The 26748-nt window shown below is 44.7% G+C and overlaps 2 protein-coding genes across 3 annotated transcripts; one reads left to right on the top strand and one right to left on the bottom strand.

Moving 5' to 3' along the window:
• Positions 1-12419: 12419 nt before the first annotated feature.
• On the top strand, positions 12420-26654 carry LOC144705132 (uncharacterized protein At3g49140-like). 2 transcript variants are annotated; one of them, XR_013581982.1, is made up of 11 exons: positions 12420-12927; positions 13121-13223; positions 13323-13390; positions 13456-13584; positions 13693-13917; positions 14073-14193; positions 14300-14394; positions 14706-14858; positions 25191-25286; positions 26004-26249; positions 26332-26654. XR_013581982.1 is itself a non-coding variant. In XM_078577673.1 (10 exons), the coding sequence occupies exons 1-10, from the start codon at positions 12598-12600 to the stop codon at positions 26103-26105; spliced, it is 1422 nt and encodes a 473-aa protein (XP_078433799.1). In that variant the 5' UTR covers positions 12420-12597; the 3' UTR covers positions 26106-26317. The 2 variants fall into 2 exon arrangements, 1 of the variants encoding a protein (XP_078433799.1); XM_078577673.1 differs by lacking the exon at positions 26332-26654 and having other exon boundaries at positions 26004-26317.
• Positions 22218-23637, bottom strand: LOC144705381 (uncharacterized). The gene is made up of 3 exons (XM_078578013.1): positions 23536-23637; positions 22635-23490; positions 22218-22275 (listed from the first exon to the last, which is right to left on the bottom strand). The coding sequence occupies exons 1-3, from the start codon at positions 23635-23637 to the stop codon at positions 22253-22255; spliced, it is 981 nt and encodes a 326-aa protein (XP_078434139.1). The 3' UTR covers positions 22218-22252.
• Positions 26655-26748: the final 94 nt, after the last annotated feature.

The raw sequence follows: 26748 nt of genomic DNA, 5'->3' as shown, positions 1-26748 counted from the left end.
TAATCCATCATCCTCGCCTAAACACACCAATTTTGAGCCACCACAAACCTGTCACTATGTCACCCATACGCAGCAGTGAAAGAACTTGGAGTCTATTTGACGGAGAAAAATAATGAGCCACACCTGTCCACTCTTCAGCCCAGGCACCAAAAGATCCTCTTTGACCACCCTATCACACAACCTATCCCCTGATCGACCGTGCATTTGATTTACGATCGTCGCCTGTCGGAGTCTTTGAGTGGGCATGGTCTTCACCAGCGCCGTGTATACCCTTCATTGCCACCACTCCCAGAAACTCATTCTCGTCCTCGCCTCTGATCTCCAACAACATGCTCCTACGCCGTTTCATCGCCACCAGTCGACTCAGGCTGTACCTCTCCATGACACATCTCTCACTACATCAGCCGGAACTAGCACTTGCACCGTCGAAGACACCGACGACGAACGCCGCCACCGACGAGGTACGTCATTCCCCTTGCTGGTCTGTTATATTACTTTCTATAATATATTTTTTACTGCACTCCACCGTGCTCGGGTTAGTTTAGGTGACAGAAATTATCGAGAAAACTACGTCATGAGTGATTTCCCTAGGTACGGGTCAAGTCCGTCTGTTACTACGAGCCCCTACAGAATTATTATGTTCGGCACCATAGTCGCCATCGTTGCTCGAACAAGGGTGAGAAGATCACCATCATCGTCATCAAACACCCGCCTTGGAGCTCAGAAATTGGCAAATTCCCCAAGTAGGACCTATAAGTACACTCCCATCTAGGGTTCCATCGCATCACTAGTTAAATTCCATTAGAGAATTAACCGTTGGTCGACGCAATTGGCGACATCTGACATCATTTTGGTATTAGAGCACCATCTTGATACACAACCGGACGATGCCTCTGACGATGTCTGGCATCATCTTGGTATCAGAGCACTGTCTTGATACACGATCAGACGATGCCTCCGACGATGGCCGACATCATTTTGCTATCAGAACATTGTCTCGATACCTGTCCAGACGATGACACTGTTGACGTCCCGCATCATGGAACAATGGTGCTCAGCTAGGTCAGGAAAGCGTCGATGAAGGCACAGCGGGACGCGTCAGCGTCACGGCCCCATAATGTAAATTTGTGGCTCACGACATTTCACGACTAAGAGTCGCAAACCGCGCTATTGCAAACATCGTAATCCACGTACAACAGGTCACCAAAGTCCTCGAGCAGAGCAGCTATTTTGTTGGGTCACCATAGGGCCATGGGAACATGTGAGTGTGTCCAAAAGACGATAGGCTGTGGCACAGCAGCGTGCAACCGCTCATGCCGCCACATGCTCACACAACCGAATCTTATAGTGCGACTAGGAAAAGAGTCAGCATGCAAGAGGGGGGGGGAGTTGTTTGACCACCTGCGGCAACCGAGCACCAAGTTGGCGGCATCGCTGGGAGGGAAGGGGAAAAACACGGTTCCCTTCTCACTCTCTTTTATCCTTCTACTCTTCCCGTCCTTCTCCTTTCTCTCTTCTCCTCCTCATTGAGAACAAAAATTGAACACACCAATAACTATCTTTTTTATTTTTGTCTCTATTTTATCTCGATCTATATATATATAGTCTATCACTATCTCTTTATCTACCTCTACCTATATTTCTCTGTGTATATCGATATATACTTTATATGTATCACAAGCTCTATCTTTATCTATATCTCTATAAGTTTCTTTATTGCTTTTTCTATCTATATCTCTATCTTGATCTCAATCTCTATCATTACGTCCATATGTTTCTTAATTTTTATCTGCATCTTTATATGTTTTGCTGTCAATGTCTATCTTTATCTCTAGCTCTATCTCTATCTCTATCTTTTTCTCAAGCACTATTGCTATATTGGTTTCTATCTATATCTCTATATCTTTTCTATCTTTATCTTTGACTCTATGAATATCTCTATCTCTATCTCTACATCTTTTCTATCACTGTTTCTATCTATATGGATTTCTCTATCTATCTGTCTATCTGTATTTCTAACTCTATATCTATTTCTCTGCCTATCTAAATTGGTATCGCTATCTTTCATACTATCTCTGTCTCTATGTTTTTTTCTAGCTCTATCTCTATCTCCATATCAACCTCTACCTCTAGCTATATCTCTATCTGTATCTCTATGTATATCTCTATCTGTATATGTATCCCTATTTGTATCTCTATATCTACCTCTATTTCTACTTTTAACTCTATCACTATCTCTATATCTATATCCATGTCCATCTCTATCTCTATCTCCATCTCCATCTCCATCTCTATCTCTATCTCTATTTCTATCTCTATCTATGTCTCTGTCTCTATCTCTATCTCTATCTCTATCTCTATCTCTATCTCTATCTCTATCTCTATCTCTATCTCTATCTCTATCTCTATCTCTATCTCTATCTCTATCTCTATCTCTATCTCTATCTCTATCTCTATCTCTATCTCTATCTCTATCTCTATCTCTATCTCTATCTCTATCTCTATCTCTATCTCTATCTCTATCTCTATCTCTATCTCTATCTCTATATTTATTTCTATCTTTTTAACAAAAGCATAATTTCCAACTCTATTTCTAGCTCTATTGCTATCCCTATCTCTATGTGTATCTGTATCTATCTCTACGTCTGTCTTTGTCTATGGGTATATGTTTATTACAATGTATATCCCTATCCTTATGTCTCTCCCTATGTATATCCACATCTTTATCTGTATTCCTATCCATCCATGTCTCTTTTTACATCTCTATCTCAATGTCTATCTTTATTTGTATTTTGCATTTCTATCTCCAACTTTATGTTTATCTGTATTTCTATGTAGTCTTTATCTCTATCTCTATCTATATCTTTATTTCTATCCCTATATATATCCATGTCTGTTTCACTTTCTCTCGATTACTATCTATATTACTTATTTATATATCTCTCTAAATTATGTATTTCTATATATGTCAGTCTATTTTTATCTATATGTCTATCTCTACCTCTATCTCTACCCTGTATCTATATCTATATCTCTATCTCTATTTTATGTTTATCTGTATATCTATCTCTATCTATTTCTTGTCAACTTATATATCTATATCTATTTCTATTTATCACTATCTCTACTTTCTTTATCTTTATCTATCAATATTTTGTTCTCTATTTTAAGCTACCTTTGTCTCTATCTCCATATTTATCTATATCTCTATATCCATCTTTATCTCTATCTCTATCTCTATCTCCATCTTTAACTCTATCTCTATCTCTATCTCTATCTCTATCTCTATCTCTATCTCTATCTCTATCTCTATCTCTATCTCTATCTCTATCTCTATCTCTATCTCTATCTCTATCTCTATCTCTATCTCTATCTCTATCTCTATCTCTATCTCTATCTCTATCTCTATCTCTATCTCTATCTCTATCTCTATCTCTATCTCTATCTCTATCTCTATCTCTATCTCTATCTCTATCTCTATCTCTATCTCGATCTCTATCTCTATCTCTATCTCTATCTCTATCTCTATCTCTATCCCTATCTCTATCTCGATCTCTATCTCTATCTCTATCTCTATCTCTATCTCTATCTCTATCTCTATCTCTATCTCTATCTCTATCTCTATCTCTATCTCTATCTCTATCTCTATCTCTATCTCTTTCTCTATCTCTATCTCTTTCTCTTTCTATATCTCTATCTCCATCTCCATCTCTATCTCTGTCTCTATCTCTATCTCTATCTATATCTCTATCTATATCTCTATCTCTATCTCTTTCTCTTTCTCTTTCTCTATCTCTATCTCCATCTCTATCTTTATCTCTGTCTCAATCTCTATATCTATCGCTATCTCTATCTCTATCTCTATCGCTGTTTGTATCTTTATCTTGAGCTCTATTATTATCCCTGTCAAGATCTTGACCTTCATCCTGCCCCATATCTCTTCTTCATCCCTACATTCTTTGTATCTTTATCTCTATTTCTATCTTTATCTTGAACTCTATTATTATCCCATCAAGATCTCAACCTTCATCCTACTCCATACCTCATCTTGATCCCTACCTTCTTTGTATCGTCATCTCTATTTGTATCTTTATCTTGAGCTCTATAATTATCCCTATCAAGATCTCTACCTTCATCCTACTCCATATCTTATCTTTATCCCTACCTTCTTTGTATCTTTATCTCTATTTGTATCTTTATCTTGATCTCTATTATTATCAATATCAAGATCTCTACCTTCATCCTACTCCATATCTCATCTTGATCCCTACCTTCTCTGTATCTTTATCTCTATTTGTATCTTTATCTTGAGCTCTATTATTATCCCTATCAATATCTCTACCTTCATCTTACTCCATATCTCATCTTTATCCCTACCTTTATCTCTATCTCTATGTAAATATATCTCTATGTCTATCTCTATATTTATCCCTATCTATTTCTTTATCTGTGTCCTTTTGAAGCTTTGCCTCTATCTTTACCTCTATCAGTATAAATATCTATATCTTTATTGCTATTTTTATCTCTATCTCTATTTATATCATTATGTTTATCTCTATCTATATCTTTATCTAGGTCTCTATTGCTATTTCTATCTCTATCTCTATCTCTCCATGTTTTTCTATTTCTTTCTCTATCTCTATCTTTTATTTATCGATATCTATCTCAATCTTTATCTCTATCTTTTTGCATATTTGTATCGCTATCTCTGTCCCTATCTGTACCTCGATCTATATATCTATCTTTATCTTTATCACTATCTCTTTCTCCATCTCTATCTGTCTCTAGATCTTTCTCTATATCTATGTTTTTTTTTTTTCTTTTTTATCTATCTTTATATCTCATGGATATATCTATATATGTGTGTGTCTCTATTTCTGTCTATATATCTACCTCTGTCTCTTTCTATTTCAGCGTCGCTATCTTTGTCTCTATCTTTTCGCAAAACTCTGCATCTTACTGTTCATTGCAGCTTGGAATTAATTCTTATTTCTGAATGTTTATTGCAGCTTGGCATTCATTATTTCTTCTTAATGTTCACTCCACCCTGGTTTTTGAAAACAAGCTGAGCAGAACTTAAATGTATTAGAAAAATGCATCTACAATATACAAAGGACTATATATAGACTCACTCATGGAACCTGTTCATCATTGGTTAATGTGTATGTATAGTCACTCATCCTTTGGAGGCTCCTAGGAGGACTTAAGGATGCTCAACTCTCAACCCCTAATCACTCCTCTGAGTTAGTACTGATGCATTTGAAAATCATCCAAGTTAGTAATATATCCCATCCTTATCCTTGATTTATATCCTCTTATACCAAAGACAAATGATCCCATCTTGACCACTCAATCCTCTTCGCGAACTTGTCGTTGCACTTGAACTAAAGTTGTTTAGAATTCCATAAGTAGGAGCTCATACCCAAAGTACAACAATATGTCCACACCGCATCTCTAGTCTCCCAAGTATAAGGACAACTTACACAACCATTGTGTGGATCAACCTAATATTTTGGTATAAGATTAAATAGGGGTTCATACATATCGATTCAATGAAATCTTTCTACTAAAATCACCCACTATATATCCTTAATGTTGTAGCACGTCTGGCTACGGGACTGGCCATAGTCATTATATGAGTGAGATTAGATAGTGATGTATTTGATAGAGGACCATCTGGCAGATCAAGCCCAGGCTCTTCAACAGCAGTGTCGCGGAGCCCTAGCAATCATGAAGAAACTTAATTTTTGATATCAGGTCTGAGGAAACCCCCCCTCGCATCATGTTATTTCGTGTTCGTGTTTCATCTTTGGTTTTATGGAGGCCCACTGTGTATGTGCCTCTCCTGTGTCGCTTAAGTTTGCGCTCGTGTCTCTTCTTTGACTTCACGGAGGGCCCGTGTACTAGTATCCCACATCCAATCATCTTTGGTTTGTTTTCATTTTTGGTTTTGGTCCTCAGGGGGAGAGTTCTTGTTGGACCCCTCCCCGAAAGGGGCTCATTAGGGCACCCCATGTCCTCCCCTTACTATATAAGGGGAGGGCGAACATACGATGTGTTTTGGAGATCAATGTTGAGAATTCTGAAAAATTGTTGCACCCTCCTTGTATTTCAACCCTCCTTCCCCATGGAAACTAATAAATCCAAATGATAGTAATATATATGTGCAATTCTAGCTAATTTATCTACTTCTTTATCTTTATCTGCATACATTATCAACATTTATGTTAAGTTGTGAAAAATCGTGAAATAAAATCACCTTTTTCTAATTTTGAGTTAATTATTGTCACTTGTGGGACTAACCCCACTTAACTCAATGAGTTAAGTGGAATGAATCTCACTCTCTTCTTTGTTTATGTGGAAGATTTAGGAATTAGGTGAAACTTTCATGAAAAAAAGGGATAATTAAATGAAGTAGAAGCTATTTCATCCAAAGGAGCAGGCTCAGCCATGACCCTGGGCCAAGAAAGGAGGCCCAAATCAAGACAGCTGGCTTTAGTCTAAAGGCCCACTAAGGAAGCTCCATTAAGCCCACTATGAGAGGCATCTTGGGCCAAAGAAAGGAGGGCAAGGGGAACGTCCATTCATGATTATTTATGAGCATTTATGGTGCTTGGATGCTGATTGGAGGACACCCTTGGACGTGGATCCAAGCTAGAGAAGAAGATCCAGCCATGCAATCCATAAATCATCCAAGGGTGGAGACTTAATGATAGCATTTTTAATGCTAATTAAGGAAAGAAGTCTTAAACGTCCCTAGGGTATTTATATGGTCTCAATGCTGATTAGGGGACCATAATGGACGTGGATCATAACCCAAAAAAGAAGATCTGGCCATCCATTGTATCAAAAATCCAATGGCTCTCATTTGCTCTCTCTCCCTATATAAATCCCTTCACCCTACTGTAATATTCATCTTTTGATTCAATCCAAAGTAATTTTTGGTGGCCTAAGTGCAATTGAGTCATAGATCCATTCACCTTAGTGAGTGCCAGGCTGAGCAGGAAGCATCCAGGGCTGAAGAAGCTAGTGGAAAGGGGAAGAAGAAGTCCCTTGAGCCTTGGAGGGTGTGATAAAGAGGTTACCTTCTGATGTCGGACGTCGTCAAGACGTCGTCTGGTCGTCACCGAGGGTACGGGCTCGGTATCGATTCGAAGTCTAGTCGGACTACGTCGACCAATGTCGTCCGAAGGATGCTAGTGACAGGTAGGTATGATGACGTGATTTAATGTGATCCTACGTGTTGTACGTGCGTGCGCCAACGAGCGGTGGGTGCCGTTCCAGAGAATTGACGGGTCGCTTTGAGTGGGGCCGGAAGGGCCTCTTGAACCTCGCCCGAGAGGGTCGAGGGCGAGTACGTCGCCGAACGGGGAAACCCCGCTGTAATGCTCACATGCGCCGGGAGGACCCGACTCGTACCGGGCAGGTAAGACCCTCGTGAAATTTGCAGCGTTTTCTCAACCTGTCTCGCTCGCACCTATCTAACCCGAGCGCGGAAGAGGCGAACCGAAGGTGCACTGAAGAAAGTAAAGGACGTAAAAGGAGAGTAAGTGAGGGGTACCGATTGTCGCGCTGGCGACGGATATGCATAACCGGAGATCCAGAGAAGCGCAGGAGCTCTGAGCGATGGGAGGGCGCCGGCAAGAAGCTGAGTTGATCAGCGGGGCAGGGTGCCAAGGGAACGTCGTCGTCGTTGGCAGGTAGTCCATGCGCCGTCTGGATCGTCGGTGGGAGTTGTGTAGCCGGGCTTGCGGGTGTAAGGCAGGGCCGCGCTAGCGTCGAGCGCAGCGGACACGGTCTGCGGCTCTCGTTGTCGGCGCGGGGCAGGGTGCCAAGGGAACGTCGTCGTCGTTGGCGGGTAGTCTAGGCGCCGTCTGGATCGTCGGCGGGATTTGTGTAGCCGGGCTTGCGGGTGTAAGGCAGGACCGCGCTGGCGTCGAGCGCAGCAGACACGGTCCGCGGCTCTCGTTGTCGGCGCGGGGCAGGCCACCGGCGCTGGCTGCGGCGCTCACGGTCGGCGTGCGACAGGGGTCATCGAGACAGACGGTGGCGCAGGAGGAGGGCGGCCCGGTCGGTCGTGGTGGCCGGGCACGCGGATGGGGCGGCGGTAGGGTGGTAGATGGTAGAGACGGGGGAAGTGGTCGAGGGACGAAGACAGCAAGGGGCAGGGCGGCGGCAGTCGGGTGGTAAACGGCGGCGGGAGCGGCGGTGACGGGCGCGATCGGAGGCCGGAGCGGTGGGGAAAGGCGCGGACGGTGGCAGCTGGGCGACGGGGGCCGGCAGGGACGGGCGGCACCTTCCCTTTCTCTTCTTCCTTCTTCTTCTCCTTTTTCTCCTTTCCCTTCTTCTTCTTCCTTCTTCTTCTTCCTTCTTCTTCTTCTTCCTTCTTCTCCTTCTTCCTTCTCCTCCTTGTTCCTCTTCTCATGAACGTGACTCTTCAAATTCTCAACATATCATAACTTAAAAATTCAAGAGTAGTTTTGGGGGGGGGGGGGGGCTCCTTATGTAGGGAGGAAGACATAGGCCCCCTTTGAACAAAACAAAAAAAAAATAAAAATAGGGAAAAGAAAGGCATGTGAAGGCCCACTAGAGTACTTGGGAGGGGAAGGAATCCTCATATGTGTTCTTCCCCTCCTTACAAAGACAAAATGAAAGAAAAGATGAAAGATGAAAACGATGGCGAAAGGTAAGCGATCCGATGGTGGTGGCGCATGCATCATGCCGAGTATCTGAACTCAGGGTCGCGCGTCGCTGCTGCGGCTCATCGTGTCGGCTGGACACGCGTTGGTGGCAGGCTCGGTGACGACAGTTGCTCCTCGCGTGACGGCTCTACGGTGTCTGGCAGTGTTGTGCCATCACCTTCTTATTTATCCTTTTTCACTCTTACCTGTTCGTCTTTTGGAGCAGTTAGCCAACATCCACACGGTTCCAACGCATCCAACCACGATCAAAAATTCATTCTAGAACTCATTCTAGAGTGAAGTTAGTGTAGGCCATTTTTTCTCTCCCCTCCGCCGAGCCACTTTCCCCATGTAGCATCCAGACTTAGCCAAATTTTGACTAAGTCCAGAGCACCAGCCTGTTTCATTTTCTATTTTATTTTGGCTTTAAAATATTCCTTAAAATCCCAAAAATTCATTTTCTGCCTACTAATATTTTTATAAATATTTTAATTATATTTTAAATCTATTTGTTTATATTTTTATTAGTTATTTATCTTCATAGGTAGTAAACCCACTTCTAAAATTCATAAAAAATTTAACTAAAGCACAAATTCATTAAGAAAAACCCTCGCTCCCTGTGGATCAACCCTTACTCTCCCTACGCTAGTAAGTTTACTATAAATTTTAGTTGTTTTAATTCGGATAAACAAACGACACTAATTAGTGAAGTTAAATCATCATTAATTACCTCTAAAATCTGAAGTATCAGAAACCGTCTGTTGTTTCTCGTAGGCTGAACATGAGAAGAATATCATTTTGGGAGAAAGAGCAATCGAGTGTTGCACATGGTCTTCATCCTTCCCCTTCCCTAGCGAAGGAGGCTCTCACATATTGTAGGTGAATCCCAAAGTTGCAGGACTCGTATGTTGCCACTGATGTCAGCCACCATTGAGTCAAAGTCTTCAGCTGTAGTCGAGGAATGAGCATACTTCGTGAGGCTGTTGCACTACCGCCTATGATCACCTCGAGTCTTTGCAGCTGTGTGCTGCTGGTTGCAGCCTCTGCCACCATCTTTCATCTTCCATGATGATGCCCTTGAGTTTATTGTCTTCTGCTGGTCCCTCCCGAGCCGTCATCTCTCATTCCTGGCAGCCTCGATTGCACCTACCTGTTCGGTTATCATTGGACCACTGCCGGCGCCGGTTCACAGTCAACCTGCGATGGTTACCATTAACTAATGTCGTGTTTCAGCTCAGCTACGGTCAATGGTGAGACCCCTTCCCCCCCGTGGCATGTAACCGTCTATCATTCCCCGTGGCGCTTCCAAGATGTTGGCAGCCCGAACCCTAATCTGATCAGCAAGCTGCTCGACGAACCTCCTACTGACCCTCTACAATGTCGGGTTGTGGACGACCTAGGTAACCTTTGCAGTTTTCTTGCTAGCTGACGACGTCCAGGCCGCTAGTTCTTTGAACAACGTGGCCCATGGCCTCTGAATGCCACTCAGTCCGCCATGTCACCTTGTTGACTCGTGGGTACATCCGGTGCAAGATGCGCAACGAGTCTCCCGGATGGACGATTCTTTCATCCAGAGACAAAATTATCATCTTGTCCACATCCATGCACTATACTAAAGAGAAACCATCAATGATCAATTTGGCTGGCCCAAAATCAAACCCATTTTTCTTTTGGTTTCTCTAACAGGTATTCACAAGACACATAAATGCCAGTTCTCTAGATGTATCCAAGTGGTCCTTGATACATTGAATATCCTTGTCTTCTAATCAATGAATACTTCCATCACACAGATATAATCTTCTCACCATTCCACTAGCATTGGGAGGGAGGATGCTCACGAATAAAAGAGAATATGGCGGGCCAAAGAAAGACTAGCAAGGGAATTTTTTCTTCAAAGTTTTCACAAACCCCATATCCTTTATGTATGTCATCATACATCCAATAAACCTCATGAGTGTGACCCTCTAGAGCCATATATTAATATAGTTAATGACTATATTAGCCTAATAACATAATTAATTCACTAAATTCAATGTATAGGTTAGTAAATATTGGATAGGCTAACTCACGAAGCAACAAGGGGTGAAGCTACATTGCTTGATGTACAAGGTCCAAAGGGTTTATCAACCCCTTCATTAAACCTTTCGTCCTTGTTATCTCTCATCTGTTTCATTAGTTAATATGTTATTATGGTCGTCAACAATGACAAACTATAAATGAATTAGGGTATCATTGTTCCCACAATAACTTAGGGTCTCATCCACTATAAAACCCTAATCAGCCATCCTAAGGAATTAAGAAAACTCTTTCTCTAGTAATTATACGACCATGGTCAAGGATTTCATTGTATCCTTGAGTTGCCTCTTTTTACACTAAGAGTGGTCAATCTCATAATAACTACATAACCACTTTTAAGGATTTGCTGCTATCCAAGCTAAGATTTTTAGGAACTCATAGATCATAGTCAAAATACAATTTCCCACCTTCAAGATGCCTTCAATATCTCACGTGTGATCTGGAATTAACCTAACTGATTGTTACGTATAAAACCATCTATGTATGCATAAGGATAAATTTAGAGAACTCTTTCACTAAAGAATGCCCACTATTTCTCATTAGTGTTTTCACACTAATGGTTACATGACCAACCATGCTCATCATAAAAGCAAGGTGTTTATTCTATCTAGATACTTCAATGTCATTATCAAATGTCCTATGGCTCGAGGAGTCATAAAATCTCATCATGATTCACTTATCAGTGTATACATCATTTGACTTTATTATAAGCATTAGAGGTGAGTAGTAATTAATATGAGTTATATTATTGAATGTTGAATGGTATGTGAAATCTGTGAATGGCTCGTAAGCAATATACAATTCCATCATCGTCCAAGTGCTCGTCCTTTATACCTACAACATGCATACACCCTCAGCATGTTCTATCATCGTCTTGCAGCATGCTTGCCTCATGACCAAAAAATTTGAAATAAAAAATCATCGACAAGCTCTCTGTGCATGTGGGTGCCACCTCAGAGCCAACAAGCGTTCAATAAATATTTCTTAGGCACTATGTCCGCTGATTGTGAAGTTAAATAATTTATATCTCAAATTTCCATCACACAGTCCTCAACTTATCCAATCCCGAATCATCACTCAAAAGGTGTTGGGCTGTATGTGTTTTGGACATTTAGACAACCAATTGGCAGGCTCATCGACGGCTCATGATGAAATCTCTCTTTCTCTCTCTCTCCCTCTCTTTCTTTCTCTCTCTCTCTCTCAATCTATCTATCTATCTATCTATCTATCTAATTTATATATCTATCTAGATATCTATCTAATTTATATATTTATATATCTATATCTATCTAAGTTATATATCTATCTATCTATCTAATTATATATCTATCTAGATATCTATCTAATTTATATATCTATATATCTATATATCTTATATATCTATATCTATCTAAGTTATATATCTATCTATCTATCTAGTTCATTTTTGTACGGCATCACACACAGAGTTAAGGTTACTTTGCCCAGGAGTGTTTAATTGGCATCCCTACTTATTCTTACTTTGTCATGTGCCCCCCCATTCATATTTTCAGGTATGTAGCGTCATATAAAAAATACCAGTAAAAACTAGCGCGAAGACAGCTCGGTTCAACGCTGGTGGGAAGAAGAAAGAAGATAAGGAAATATGGAGAGCGGCTAGAAGATTGATATTTTCAAGTATGTCAAGTCTGTTTTCGTCTTCCTCTTCGTAGAGAGCATATCTTCTTCGTGCAAAGGAAAAAAGATTCTCGGACGGAAGATAGATTAAAGCGGGAAAGGCCACCGTTCTCCTCTGCTACCCCCCTATCTATCCACTTCTGTGCTGGGGGACTGTGGCGTGCTGACCGGAGATACCAAGGCGATGGATTTGGCCAGGCTTGGGGTCGGCTTTCGGAGCGGCGGTGCGGTCGTTCGCGTCGCTTCCCTTGCGTCTCCTTCCTCGCCGTGGAGTAGAAGAGCTTATCACGGATTTGGCGACCTCTGTCGACGCCACTGTCGACTTCTCGGCGTGGGAAGCAAAGCCCGGGCCTCAGCTCCGCAGAACCACCAATGGGCGCCAGAAGACGATCCCGATGACGGAATCAGCCGAAGACCGCTGTATCACCCCTTCGAGGAGATGGTAGACTCGATTCCTGATATTCAGGGAGAAGCTCGGATGACGGACGCCGAGATGGCCCGGACGATAATCGAGGTAAGAGGTACCACCGTCTGCTATTCGATAACCCTAGAATCATCTCCTCCTCGGTCCGCGATGCCTGATCGCTTGCGAAAACGAGTTTTCTGGCCTTTCTTGCCTCGCAACTTTGCTTGGGTTTCATGATCTTTTGGGTGATATCGACTTTCTACTCTTATTCTTCTGAGAATGTTTGTCGCCTAAATTTCAGGTGCAGGGGAAAGCTGCATTGTTGTTCTCGGCTTTGATCAATGACGAGATCCAGGAGAGCATTTTCTGGCCCGAGTTGCCGTATTTGACGGACGAGCACGGAGGTATTCTACTCCCCTTTCCGCGGTTAAAAGGCACCGCTGCCTCTCGTTTCGGTTGGAACTTTCAGTCCACCGAATGATGCAACTGCCCTTTCTGTCCAGATATTTACTTTGAGATGAAAGATGATGAAGATGTTCTGCAAAGTCTGAATGCTGATGATAAACTGGTGGTAAGGTTCCTTTGTTTCCTCGATGATTTTGTCTTACTATTGCTGATGTTTTGTCTTCGAACCAGCAAGTTATCATAGGCCTAGATAACATTGACCGGCTGTCAGAACTTGATCTTTTGGGACCGTCCAATGTCGACTTCGGTATTGAAGACATCACCAATGACGATGGTGGTGTTAATGGGGACTATGATGAGGTGAAGTGTCCAATACCTTGGCCTATATTATAAATAACTGAGACATTATCCTGAATTCAGTTTGGACTCTGGACCTAACATCGTAATGGCCATGCTATGTACACCCAGGACTTTGTGTCAATTATGGATGATGATGGTGAGGATGATGACGATGATGATGATGATGACGACGACGATGATGATGGAGAGTATGAGCTTACTATTGATGACGATGACGAATATGATGGTGTGGATGACATAGATATGCTTTCCTCTGAACAATTTGGGGATTGGACTAACTTAGAGACCCTGAAATCTTCTCATCCGATGTATTTTGCAAAAAAAATTTCAGAGGTATGCTCTTTTTGCAACGAAATTAATTTCCTTTCATTATTTTTTTGTCATTGAAAGGGGTGACTCTCTTAGTTATGCTGCTCCTTTCACTCTCCAGCCCGATCTACCTCATGCATAACATCAAGAGTTTTTTGTACATTGATTCCTAATTCCAGGTCGTGTCTAGCATCCATTTAGATTGGATGGAGCAGCCACCCGCCAGTCTTGTCATCCAAGGTCTTTTAAGACCTACCGTTATTGAAGAGAGCCTTATAACTCGAAAACCAAACCTATCAGGTTTGTTACTCTATATTACTGAAATCTGCTCTGATTTTCAAATTTCTATATATGACTTGAGCCATTTTCTAAATTTCTCATTTTAAGAAACTTCAAATTGAAACAGAAAATGAAGGAGGAGATGATAGTCTTCAAAGTGGAATGTCATTCTACAAGTTGGACATCATCAACATTTATCTTGTTTCTTCATATGGAAGTCAGGCAAGTTTTGAAGGATCTGCTTCCATAATCCTCCTGGCCGTCAAGCTGGGATCCGTTGAATAATTATTTCCCCTGTTCTTTTTTTCCTTAGAACCTCAGTCTCCTTTCATTAATGAGTTTTCTGGCTTATTGTGCATCTTATTTTCACTCACTGGGTAAAAAGAAGCATTTCAACATGTCTGATGCATATTTTTCTATCTTCTGTTTTTCAAAATAAGCATATTTTGTATTGGTCAGTGTATGATATTCATGAACATTCGTATGCATCCTATCTTTGCTTCATAAATAATAGTGTACTTAATATTTTTCAGTCTATAGTAAAAATTGAAGACTTCCGCGGAGCTCGTGCAGATATTCTTGCACATTCAGCTGCTAAAATTATTTCTCGCTTAAAATCTTGTGGTGACAAGGTTAATCAGGCTCTGAAATCCCTTTGTTTGAGGACCAAAGGTCTCCATGTTGAGGTAATTTTATGATGTATTTCACATCACATACATGGTCCTTTACATGTTATGCTTGTCATAGTTCAAATAAAAACTTGTTATGCTTGTCAGATAATGTATTTTAATTACTTGGTGGCCTTCAAATATCATGTTTATCACTGTTCGAAATGTCTGATGTCAAATTTTGGGTTAAATATGCATGGAATGCCCAATTCAGTAGTAGAACAAAGACTTGTCTTTCATAAATTGCCATGTGGTTTTTGCAGACCTAGCTATTCCAATAATTTGATGTGATCCCAAAGAGTAATTGACCTTATTTATTTTAGGCCTGTTTTATTTTTTATTATAGTTGGACCCTTATAATTCCCACATGATAAGAACTCATACGGTTTCTTAAACTATTGGGCCCATTCATTATGGCCCAAATATCTGTGTTGGATTTCTCACTTATTTTTCTTTTAGGGATTTTTTTCTTTGGTCTTTTAGGGATTGAGATGGCTCTGGCGAATTGTCATGACTCTAGTCCATTGGAGACACTTGGGCAAAAGGATCAAAACGGAGACAAAAACTCAAGGAGCTAGAAAGAGAAAGCTGCTAGGTTTTCATTCATGTAGAAAAATCTATACAGGCTAGTTTGAGCCTGATTACCCCTGGCTTATTTCAATGGCTCACTTTGTGCCCCCAAGCTGTGTAGCACGTGAGGGGCATGTGCTATGTTGCAACACCTTATCACCTCCCGAGAACTGAGGATGGACATCGTCATCCCCTTTGGGTCAGGAGATCTACTCTATTAAGGATCTTCATCTTGAGTTTATCGATTAAAATTGTGCCAAATCTCCACATGTTTGATTTTGTCATACCGGACAGGATCATGCCCAAGGCTGACAGAAGATTTGTTGTCACACAGGAGCATAGTAGGTTTGGCCAAAGAAAATGCTGTGAAAAATGGAGGAAAGAGAAAAAAAAAAGGGAGAAGAGAAGAGAGGAAGAGAGGAACACAGCCAGGAAATGGGGCAAAAGAATCTTCCATTTTTCCACTTCAGCAGGCCCCCTTTTTATACACTTAAGAACAGGAGAGAGAGAGTCCCCTTTTAACGGTCATATTTTTAGAAAAATATGACCGTTGAAGAGGGAAGAAAAGTCAACCAGCCAGCTGCCTCTTTTTGTAGCTGGCTGTCCAACGGTCAGATTCCTGACCGTTGGAGCCTGGGCCTGAAGTATTTCAGGCCCAGTGAATATTAGGCCTTTTATGGGCCTAATATTGGCCTTAATCAGCCACCTCACTATTGGGCCCTTAATGGGCCCTTAGTGGGTAATTAATGGGCCTTCATTTGGCCCTTATTAATGTTCATTTTAGGTTAGTATTTTATTAATCACCCTAGGGTTAATCTATTACATTTACAAGCCCTTGGGCCCATTAGTTAGCTTAATTTCCCTTATTGGGCCTTGATGATCTAACAAATGCCAATTCCCGAAGAATGCCTTGGATCCAAAGTTCGTCTGATGTATCGTAGTAAGGACATGAAATTGTCATTCGGTTGTTGACAAAGAACAACTTGTTGCTTCTGGCTGTGCTGGATCACCAGGTTCCTACACAAAAAGGAACGGCAACCTGTGGTGGACTTGCCATCAATATATGATCCAGCATATCCTGTGTCAGTATAAATTTGTGAAGTCAAAGACTGAGCTCAATGGAAGGTGAGACTCAAGCCAATGGTCCCTTTCAAGTAAGGTAAGATCTAGTTGGCAGCCTGCGAGTGGGTTACAAGTAGGCTCAAGTGGTCCACTTCATGAATTGACTTAAAGAGTATTAGCAGGATAAGATATTCCTGGCCGCATTTGAGCCAGGTAGGTAAGTTTACCGATATGCTGTTCACAAGCTAAGTTTTCCGTATGAGGTTCATTGTCATCTTCTCTAAGTTTGATATTGACGTCCATGGGGGTCTATACTGGTTGATACTAGAGGTAGCCTGTTTCGTTGAATAAATCATACATGTGTATTTCCCGTGATAATGTGATTCCGTTAGACAAATTGTCTACCTCAATTCTTAGGAAGGATATAAGAGGGCCCAAGCTCTTAATGTCCAATTCAACACTAAGTTGATGTCCTAAAGTAGGTCTACTCTGCGAATCTTTCCTGGTAATAATAATATGGTCAGCATATACCAAAAGAGGGTCAATTCCCAGACAGCATTTGTTGCTTGAAGAAATTATGATCATCATTTCAATGTTGCTAACTATTATGCTTCGTGACTTGAATAAACCACGCAAACCTTGTGCATGGGAACTGTTTAAGTCCATAAATTGCCCTCTGAAGACAACACACCTGCCTCTGAGGAAGATCATATCCTGGGATAGTCCCATGGAGAAAAGCATTTTTCTCATCAAACTAAGAGATTCCCAAGTGTGAACTTAGCAGCGAGGGAGAATAATCGGACATTGTTCATGTTAGCAGCATGTGCAAATGTTTCCAGGTAATCAAGTCCATATTTTTAAGTCCATCCTTGTGCAGCGAACTGGTCTTTTTATCTTTCAAGCTGTCCATCTGCATTGTACTTAACTGTATAGGCCCAGCAGCACCAAATGGTTTTGCCTATCAGGGGTAGGAAAGTCCAATAGCGGGTGTCATTGCCATACAAAACCTCCATCTCGGTATCTGTTACAGGACAGAAACAAAATAACACTTTTCTATATCTTATATTTACAACAATGACCCTACCCCTTTTATAGGGTTTGGGAAGTCACGAAATTACAGGATAGTTCTAGAATTAGAACTTTCTAGATAATTAGAGCTAATGGGCTTAAATAGAATAATAAGCGAGAGAAATATAGGAGAGAGAGAAAAGAGGGAACTTCTTTGGCTGACAGTATCCATGACTTGCTTCCTTTTAGGTTGAGCTAAGGCTTCATAGACAGACTGCGGAATGGTAGCCTGTTGAAGATGCAGTAGGAAGGTTTTTGGTACGATTGTATCTCAAAAGAAAGATATCTATCAAGAAAAACTGCACGCACCTGCACCCCACAGTGGAGATCACTGCATGCTTGCTCAACGTAGAAGATCAGATGGCCTTTCAAGTTTGGTCTTCCTGTGGGGGTTCCCGACCCTAGTGCGTCGCCATCCTCCTCGTGGCCCAGCCGAATGTAGCTCCGTCCCAAGAGAACGCCCTTCTTGAATCCCGTCACTGGACACCTTGTCGCCCCACCCCGGTTGGTCCTAATATACTCTCCAGTGGGGTACTTAGTCTTGCACTGACTTCCCTTCTTTCGTCTCCTCTTGAATTCAATGTCCAGGACCATATCAGTTTTATGGGCCTATTAACCGGCTCTATAAATTGGCGTTTTGTGCTCTATCTTTAATGAATGGAATATTGTTTTTTCCTGAAACCCTTATCTCTATTCAAGTTAGTTTGTACAGTGACCGGTATGCCTCTCTGCATTGATGCAAAGTCTCTGCCGCAAGTGTCAATTCGTAGGTGAAGTTGAGGAAAAAAATACTGTGGTAGATGCTAAGGTGTGTTTGAGGACGTGAAAAGCCCTCTGAGCATCCACTTGAAGAATACTTTCTTTAGGAGTTGGGACAATGTATCTATATATTATGCCTCTATCAAAGATTTGGTGGTGGCAACTCTGTGATGTCATGCTCTCCCACTTGGGAAAACTGAGGAGAACGTGTGAATTTGAGGGCAATGCCAGCTGATCGGTCAGGTGTCTGGTTCCTCACTCGTCTTCCTCCTGTGGCTCTTCATCATCCTCAGTGACTGTAAAGATCATCAGTTAGGTATGCATTGATGGCAGCATCAAAGTTATGGTTGTGCCATAAACATAGCCATTTTTCCTTCCTGGGGTGTACTCGGCATCTTAGAAATGCAGTTAACCTCTTCTTTCTGGTGGTGGCATGGACCAGTTACGTGCTGCATGCAGTGGGTTGGATGCCACCAGGCGGGAAGGACAATGAGAAGGCCGCTACAATGGGACATGAATACCTTGAAAGATAGGTAAATGATTGGTTGGCAACGACCATTGTATTTCTGAATTGGTTGTTGGACTGTGCTCTGCTTCTCATATTTTCTGGAGATATGCTTCTGCTTCAAGTTGGCATTTTTAGAAGACCAACTGCTTAGCCCGCTCTACTTCAGCTTTGTTGTCTTGTTTCTTACCGTTGAGGTAAGTGCATTGCCATGAGATGATTTGAGATGTGAGATAAGCATGCTGCCAGACATTCATCTTCCACCCTCTCAAGGAGGAAGAGAAGAAGATAATGACATAACCTCAATAGAGTACATGTGTGGGTATATATATACCCTAGGAGAGAGAGAATGATAAGAGGGCTAATGGGCTTATAGAATAGGGCCCATTAGCCCATGAGTATTAGTATCTCACTAACACCCCCCTGCAAGCGAAGTGTGGATGTCATCCATGCCGAGCTTGGACACTACACGTTGCAGGAGAGGGCGAGATAGTCCTTTGGTGAGGACATCAGCAGCTTGATCAGCGGAGGGAACAAATTCCAAGTCAAAGATACCCTCATCCACGCGCTCCTTGAAGAAGTAGCGGTGGAGTTCCATATGCTTGATCCGTCCCTGTTGACCAGGGTTCTTTGCCATGGCAATTGCCGACTTGTTGTCGCAGTAGAAGTGGATCGGGCCTGAATACTCCACACGAAGGTCATGGAGGATCCCGTATATCCACTGGCCTTCAGAGGCCCCATCGGCAAGTGCCCGGTATTCGGCTTCAGCACTGGAGCGGGACACTTTGTCCTGCTTGCTGCTCTTCCAACTGACAAGACTGCCGAAGACAAAAGTGCAGTACCCCGTGGTGGAACGACAGTCCACAACTGAGCCGGCAAAGTCCGCATCAGTGTACACCTTCACGGTCCGCTCCATACTCCGAGGAAAGAGCAAGCCCTTCCCGGGGCAGCCCTTTAGGTACGCGAGTACCCGGTTGGCCGCCTGACGATGGATCTCCTGCGGAGAGTGCATGAACTGACTGAGGAGGTTGACGGCAAAACTGATGTCGGGTCGGGTGTGGGTCAAGTACAGGAGTTTCCCCACCACCTGCTGGTACTGATAGGCATTCACCGGTGCTGATTCCTCCCTCTTACCCAACTTGACGTTAGGGTCGATGGGAGTACTCACCGGCGCACACTCAGTCATGCCTGTCAAGGCCAGTAGGTCGACGGCATACTTCTACTGTGACACAAAGATCCCCCGGGGGCAATAGGCCACCTCAAGGCCAAGGAAGTAGCGAAGAGGCCCGAGGGCTTTGATTTCGAACTCCTTGGCCAACGCAGAGCTGAGGCGGTCGGCCTCTGCAGAATCGGACCCCGTGATGAGGATGTCGTCGACGTACACGGCCAAGATGGAGACACCTGCAGGACTGTGACGGAAGAATAGGGAGGCATCCCCATTGCTCTGAGTGTAACCCTCGGTCTTCATGACTGAAGAGAACCGACCGAACCACATCCGCGGCGACTGTTTCAGTCCATAGAGAGACTTCCACAGTCGGCAGACGGTGCCCGGAGGGCCAAGGGTATACCCGGGAGGTGGCTGCATGTACACCTCCTCCGTCAAGTCGCCGTGGAGAAAGGCATTCTTCACATCAAACTGCCGGATCTGCCAGTCGGAGTGAGCAGCAAGTGCCAAGAGAAGACGGACTGTTTCCATCTTCGCCACAGGAGAGAATGTCTCGAAGTAGTCCACGCCATACGACTGAGTGAACCCCTGAGCCACAAGTCGAGACTTGAGGCGCTCGAGAGTGCCATCGGCATGATATTTCTTGGCATGGATCCACTTGCAATCCACCGCCCTCTTGCCAGAAGGAAGGGGAACGACTTCCCAAGTGTGGTTCTTGAGCAAGGACCGCATCTCCTCATCCATCGCCGCTTTCCAATGAGGAGAAGCAAGAGCATCGGATAGGCGACGAGGAAGTGGATGGGACGCGATGTGAGAGAGAAAGGACCGGTAGGAAGGGCTTAGCCGGTCAAAAGAGAGATAGTGAGATAAGGGGTAGAGGGTTGTGTGAGTGCACTGACGAACCCCTTTCCGAAGGGCGATTGGCCATCCCAACTGAGCATCGTCATCAATAGGCGAGGGAGATGCATCGTCCGACGGAGGAGCGGAAGCAAAGGTGGGAGAAGAGGATAGCTCCCCGGGGATAGAGAGAGGCTCCCGGGGGAAGGAGGTGCACTAGGAGAAGGAGATGGTGCACCGAGAGTAGGGGGTAGCTCCCCGGGGGTAGAGAGGGGCTCCCCGGGGGAAGGGGGTGCACTAGGAGAAGGATACGGTGCACCGGGAGGAGAGGTGGTAGGGGGCGAGGGAGAGGTGGACGTGGCGGGAGTCGGCGACGGTGGAGGAATGGGTCCCACAAATGGGAAGGGTTCCAAGGAAGGAGTCGAGGAAGCCTCATCCAGCGGAAGGCTAGACGAGGTAGAGTCACTGAAATGAGGCTCATGCTCGGCAAAGGTGACATTTGCCGAGATGAAGAACCGCCGAGATGGAGGGTGATGACAACGATAACCTTTCTGGAGAGAAGCGTACCCGACGAAGACGCACCGAAGAGCTCTAGCATCGAGCTTCGTGCGAGAGGGAGCCGTGTCGTGGACGTACGCCGTGCACCCGAAGATGCGAGGTAGAAGTCCAGTCCGCAGCGAGAGGTGGGGGAAAGCCGTGTTGAGGCGATCCAGTGGGCTGACAAACCCGAGGGGCTGGGAGGGGAGACGGTTTACGAGATGGGTACTCGTTAAGACCGCCTCACCCCAATACCCCCACGGAACAGAATAGTTCAGCAGAAGGGTACGGGCGGTCGACGTGACATACCCGATCCGACGTTCTGCCATACCGTTCTGTTCAGGGGTGGCCACACAGGAGGACTCGTGGAGAATCCCATGGTCAGCGAAGTACGTGGCCAACTCAGCATTGACGAAGTCCCGGGCGTTGTCGGAGCGGAAGCGCTGGATACCCCGGTCAAACTGAGTACGAACCATGGTGCAGAAGTGACGGACCGTCGGTGCGACCTCAGACTTTGCGGTCAACAAGTAGACCCATGTGTAGTGGGTCGCCTCGTCAACAAAGATCTGAAAGTACCGGTGGCCCTTTAGGCTGGCCTGCGGGGCGGGTCCCCAAACATCACTGTGGATGCGAAACAATGGAGTCGATGAGTGCGAGGTGGACGGAGAGAAAGATGAACGACGGTGCTTTGCCAGCTGACAGGCGTCACACACAATAGTCTGAAGATCCAATCCAGTACACATCGAAGGAAATAGACGCTGTAAGACAGAAAATGGCGGGTGGCCCAGCCGTTGGTGAGCCAACTGGAGACGTCCCATGCGCTGCGCATCGGCCGGTCGGAGGTGGCGGTGAAGCAGAAAGCACCGAGAGCGACCCCCATTGTCCAACAACAGCAGCCCGTTCTCCCGCCTAATCGGTGTAGTCCGGCCCACCTTGTCAGATAGAAACATCCCGTCAGGTTGGAGGTGAAATGAACAGAACAGACTGTCAACCAAACGCTGAGGGGACATAAGGATGGCGCGCAGGGCTGGGACATGAAGAACATTCCTGACCACTCCGAGGCCATCTACAAACACTGCCCCAATACCAGCAACACGCAACCGTCCACCACCGGCTGTAAGGACTGTACGGTCCCCACTATGCCTTTCGTAGGATACAAACCGGTCATTGAACGGGGTCATGTGTTCGGTTGCCCCTGAATCAAGAACCCAGTTCGTATCCGATACGAGAGGTGCGTGGAGAGCCGTGTGACCACAATACCACTGATCAGATGGAGAGGAAGAAAACGCACCAAAACCACCAAAGTGTGCCATGGACTGAGTCGGAGTCTGCATGGTAGCCACTTGGTCACGGAGACGAGCCAAATCAGCTTGGAGCTGCTCGATAGTCGCAGGGCTGGTAGAGGTGGTAGAGGAGGAGGCGACCATAGCTTTCCCTTCGGTAGCCTCCTTCTTCTTCCGGTTGTCGTACTGACGCTTTTTGCACCACTTGCGGAGATGTCCAGGCTTGCTGCAGTATGAGCAAACCAGCCCGGAGGGGGCCACCTCCGCGATGGGCGCAGGGGCTGGTGAGGGAGGGCGAGTGAGGAGAACCTGAAAATGGCTCTCCTCTTCCTGGAGTTCCTTCACCAAGTCGTCAATGGTAGGAAGGCCTTCCTTGCGGTGTAGAGCACGTCGCCCAGTGTCGTCGTACTCCTTGTTAAGACCATGGAGGAATCCCAAGAGGCGTAGGCAAAGAGTGTTCTGGAATGACTTGCACGTCGGATCATCCGTCGGCAAGTAATAGTCCACCTCATCCCATAGCTTCTTGTGTTCCAACGCATAGTCCGAGATGGACATTGCGCCCTGGCGAAGGTTGCTGGCTTTGGCAACTAGCATAAAGAGGCGCCAGTTGTCCCCTTCGCGGCCGCAGAAGGTGTTAGCCTGATCCCAAAATCCTTTCACGGTGGAGCAGCGAGGGAACCGTTCACAGAACAAGGGTGCCAGGGAGGTCGTGTAGAGCCACCCGAGGACAAAGTGTTCTTCGGCTTCCCACGCTGCATAGTGCGGATGGGTCGGCGGGAGAGGAGCTTGCGTGCAGTGCTTGAACAATTGGCGAGCCTTGAGAGTGGTCTCGACAAAATGACACCACTGTAGCAAATTCGGGCCCTGGAGACACGTCGAGTCGGGAACCGCCGGCAGAGAATGAGTAACCTTGTGTGACAAGGGTTCTCGCTGAAAATCTGCATCGGTGAAACCCTCGGCTGTGACGGCCGGTTGACGAGTCTGGCCCGTGGAGTAGAGGTCCTCCGACATCGGAACTGCGGCGGCAACTGAGGCTGCTTCTGCGGCTACGGCGGCGGCTGCGGCTAGTGCTGCGGCGGCAACTGCGGCGGCAACTGCGGCGGCAACTGCGGCAGCGGGCTGCGGCTGCGGCTGCTGGCTGCGGCTGCTGGCTGCGGCTACGGCTGTGGCTGCGGCGGCTGCTGCGGCTGCTGTGGCTGCGGCTACGGCTGTAGCTGCGGCTGTGGCTGCAGCTGTGGCTGCGGCTGGGCGCGCGGCTGCGGCTGTGCGCGCGGCGGTGGCTGCGGCGGCGGCGGCGCGCGGCGGCTGCGCGCGCCTGCGGCTGCGGCTGGGCGCGCCGGCAGCTGCTGCGGCTGTGCGCGTTGCGTGCGGCTGCGGCTGCGGCTGTGCGCGTTGCGTGCGGCTGCGGCTGCGGCTGTGCGCGTTTCGTGCGGCTGCGGCTGCGGCTGTGCGCGTTGCGTGCGGCTTCGGCTGCGGCTGTGTGCGCGGCTGTAGCTGCGCGGGCGGCTGCTGCTGCGGCTGCGGCGGGGGCTGCAGGTTTCTCCGGAAGCTCCGCGGGCTGGCTACAGCTCGCGCTGTGGCTGATCCGTCGGTCACGCTCCGGGTTCGCTAAACCTTAGATGGAAGAGCTCTGGAGCGAGAGGGTGATGTCAAACCTTAGATGGAAGAGCTCTGGAGCTCTGATACCATGTCAAGGAGGAAGAGAAGAAGATAATGACATAACCTCAATAGAGTATTTGTGTGGGTATATATATACCCTTGGAGAGAGAGAATGATAAGAGGGCTAATGGGCTTATAGAATAGGGCCCATTAGCCCATGAGTATTAGTATCTCACTAACACACCCGAATGCCATGATTGAACATTTTTTCCGGAAATTGATGAGGTGTCGGATAAAGTCATCGAAAGAATCCAAATAGGCCCAGAAATCCAAACTTGAAGTTGGTGAGCTGTTTGCATATATCTTCTGTATGGTAATTCCTCTCCGACATTCAAGTGAGTCCATCTGTCGGGTGAGGACTCCTCTGGTGCCTGGAGATGGCTTTGATTCAAAATGATGGAGCCTCAAGAGGAAATTAAGAGGCCAAGATTTTCCATGTGAAGAAACTACAGAAGTACCATATTTATGTAGAGCAGTGTGTGTGAGAGAGCGCCAGTAAGAGCTGAGGCCCATGTCTGTCCATTTGCATCATATTTATGTCTCCTATCCTTTACGTCATGCTCTTTTATTTTCATTTGAAGCCTGTTTCTTTTTCCACTGCTTCCTGCTTCTGGATGTACTTTTTTTGTTAACAAACTAGGTGGTTTCCCAGTTTTCCTATCTTATCTTGAGCCAAGTGTCTGACATATTTGCCTTGGTCCAGTTCTAGAGTTGCCTCTGATAGATAAGTTTTTTTACGTCTAAAATATTTTGGATGAACCAAAGTATAGTAGAATGATTCGTGTTAGTTCAGAGTTTTTCTGATGGATTTTATCGTGTAGATTCTACTTATAGCTGCCCATTATGATTTTATTTCCAATAAATTAATTAGCCTTGAGATTCGTGTTGCATATGTTTTCTTGCAGGAGGTCTTTCTTAGTGGATTGGACAGTCTTGGTTTTGATTTGAGGGTGTGCTCTGGGACCCAAATCCAAACTTTGAGATTCTCCTTCAGATCTCAGGTATTCCAGTTTTATTTTATTTCAACAATTGGTATACCAAGTATTATGCCGAGATTCACTCTTCCTCTTCATGTATCACTTAATTATATTAAGTGACCTGGTCTAAATAAGTATATATGTTTCCTCAACAAGCGTATGGTCTATTGTTCTCACATGTTCGTGATTGAGCTCGTAATTATTAAAACATAATATTCCTGGCGTACGATGGTATCAAGATAAATAAGAAATGAAATGAAATCAAGAGAAATGAGTCGGTGGGATCTTGTTATTTGGTGCCTCAGCCGGATTCCCCTTTTTACGCATTTTTTTTTGAATAAGATTACTTAAAAAAAGGAATCCCCTTTTTAAGTAATGTTCCCTTAAGTACGTAATTAGGATCATTTCGAACTTCGCCAGGCAGTTGCTTCGTAGATATTGTGTAGGTCTATTTGGAATTTGTTTCTCAGAAGATCAACTATATTTTTACGTTTAAAATTTATTTTCCAATAGTTTTTACCCGTGTGCGTAGTCCAACAAAGCCGAATAAAGGTCCAAAGAGTTTCAACTATTTGAGAATTCGGAATCCTTCGTACAATTTCCTTCCGTGCAGTAGCTAGGGGTAATGTCGATGAACGTTATTCATTTATGTTTTGGTGGAAGAGACTGGTGTCAATTTATTAACTTTTTCACACGTTGTTTTTGAACTGGGGAGTGCCAACCAATGAATTATTTTCTCAGGCGACGTCCGAGTATAGCGCAGAGCGACAGATCCATGAACTTTTGTTTCCAAGGGTTCCGCACAAATTCCAGCAGCAGCAAGGAGCTCATCAGAACGATTGACACCGCCATCTCTTAACCATCGTTCCTAGTTGCTTTGTGCCTCGTCTACTAAGCTTGCTCGAAGGGGTGGTGACCTATTGCAGCTTCTTATCATTCTGGATGGGAGAGTAGTCTTAGCTGGTGAATTTGTAATGGTCTCTTGGTGTACGTCTCGTCGGGCCCGGAACATTACTACAATGTCAGCTAATTATTTCTTCCACCGTTTCTAATCATTTCTTTTGTTCAGCCCAATGCATCGATAATGTAAGTGGGGGCAAGCAGACGCAGATCCAATCAGATGTTATCTGCCTTCTTATTTTAGTTTGTGGGGCTGAAACCGACGACATATTGTCCGCTGTCAAATTTCTGAAAACGTCAACCTTCCCTTGCCGAGTTTTCAAAGACCATATCAAGAAGTTGCATCTTCTTCATCTTCGTGACATCTTGGCGCAGAACATCCAAGAAGAGATCATGGTTGTGAAAGCAAATATAAAATGATTATAGTGAACTTGCATTATATGTATGTGACTTCGTACCTTGGCATTATATGCATGCTTGGTAATTCCATTATATCTTGATAAATAATTTCTTATCATATTAAATAACTGCAGAAAGGGTTCCGTCCCAGTGGTTGGCCTCAGAATAATTTCCAAGTTGTGGGTTT

The sequence above is a fragment of the Wolffia australiana genome, chromosome 7 (assembly GCF_029677425.1).
Source record: "Wolffia australiana isolate 7733 chromosome 7, ASM2967742v1".
In the NCBI taxonomy this organism is placed as follows: Eukaryota; Viridiplantae; Streptophyta; class Magnoliopsida; order Alismatales; family Araceae; genus Wolffia; species Wolffia australiana.
Note: the sequence above shows the minus strand (reverse complement) of the source record. Positions and strands in the feature narration are given on the sequence as shown.

Excerpts from the sequence above, each read along its gene's own strand:
- LOC144705132 (XM_078577673.1), top strand. The coding sequence starts at position 12,598 with ATGGATTTGGCCAGGCTTGGGGTCGGCTTTCGGAGCGGCGGTGCGGTC. Across the intron at positions 13,585-13,692 it reads TTAATGGGGACTATGATGAG|GACTTTGTGTCAATTATGGA; the intron begins GTGAAGTGTCCA and ends ATGTACACCCAG. Across the intron at positions 14,859-25,190 it reads CCAAAGGTCTCCATGTTGAG|GAGGTCTTTCTTAGTGGATT; the intron begins GTAATTTTATGA and ends GTTTTCTTGCAG.
- LOC144705381 (XM_078578013.1), bottom strand. The coding sequence starts at position 23,637 with ATGTCGGAGGACCTCTACTCCACGGGCCAGACTCGTCAACCGGCCGTC. Across the intron at positions 23,491-23,535 it reads GAGAACCCTTGTCACACAAG|GGCCCGAATTTGCTACAGTG; the intron begins GTTACTCATTCT and ends ACGTGTCTCCAG. Across the intron at positions 22,276-22,634 it reads GGCACACTTTGGTGGTTTTG|GTGGGCCGGACTACACCGAT; the intron begins GTGCGTTTTCTT and ends CTATCTGACAAG.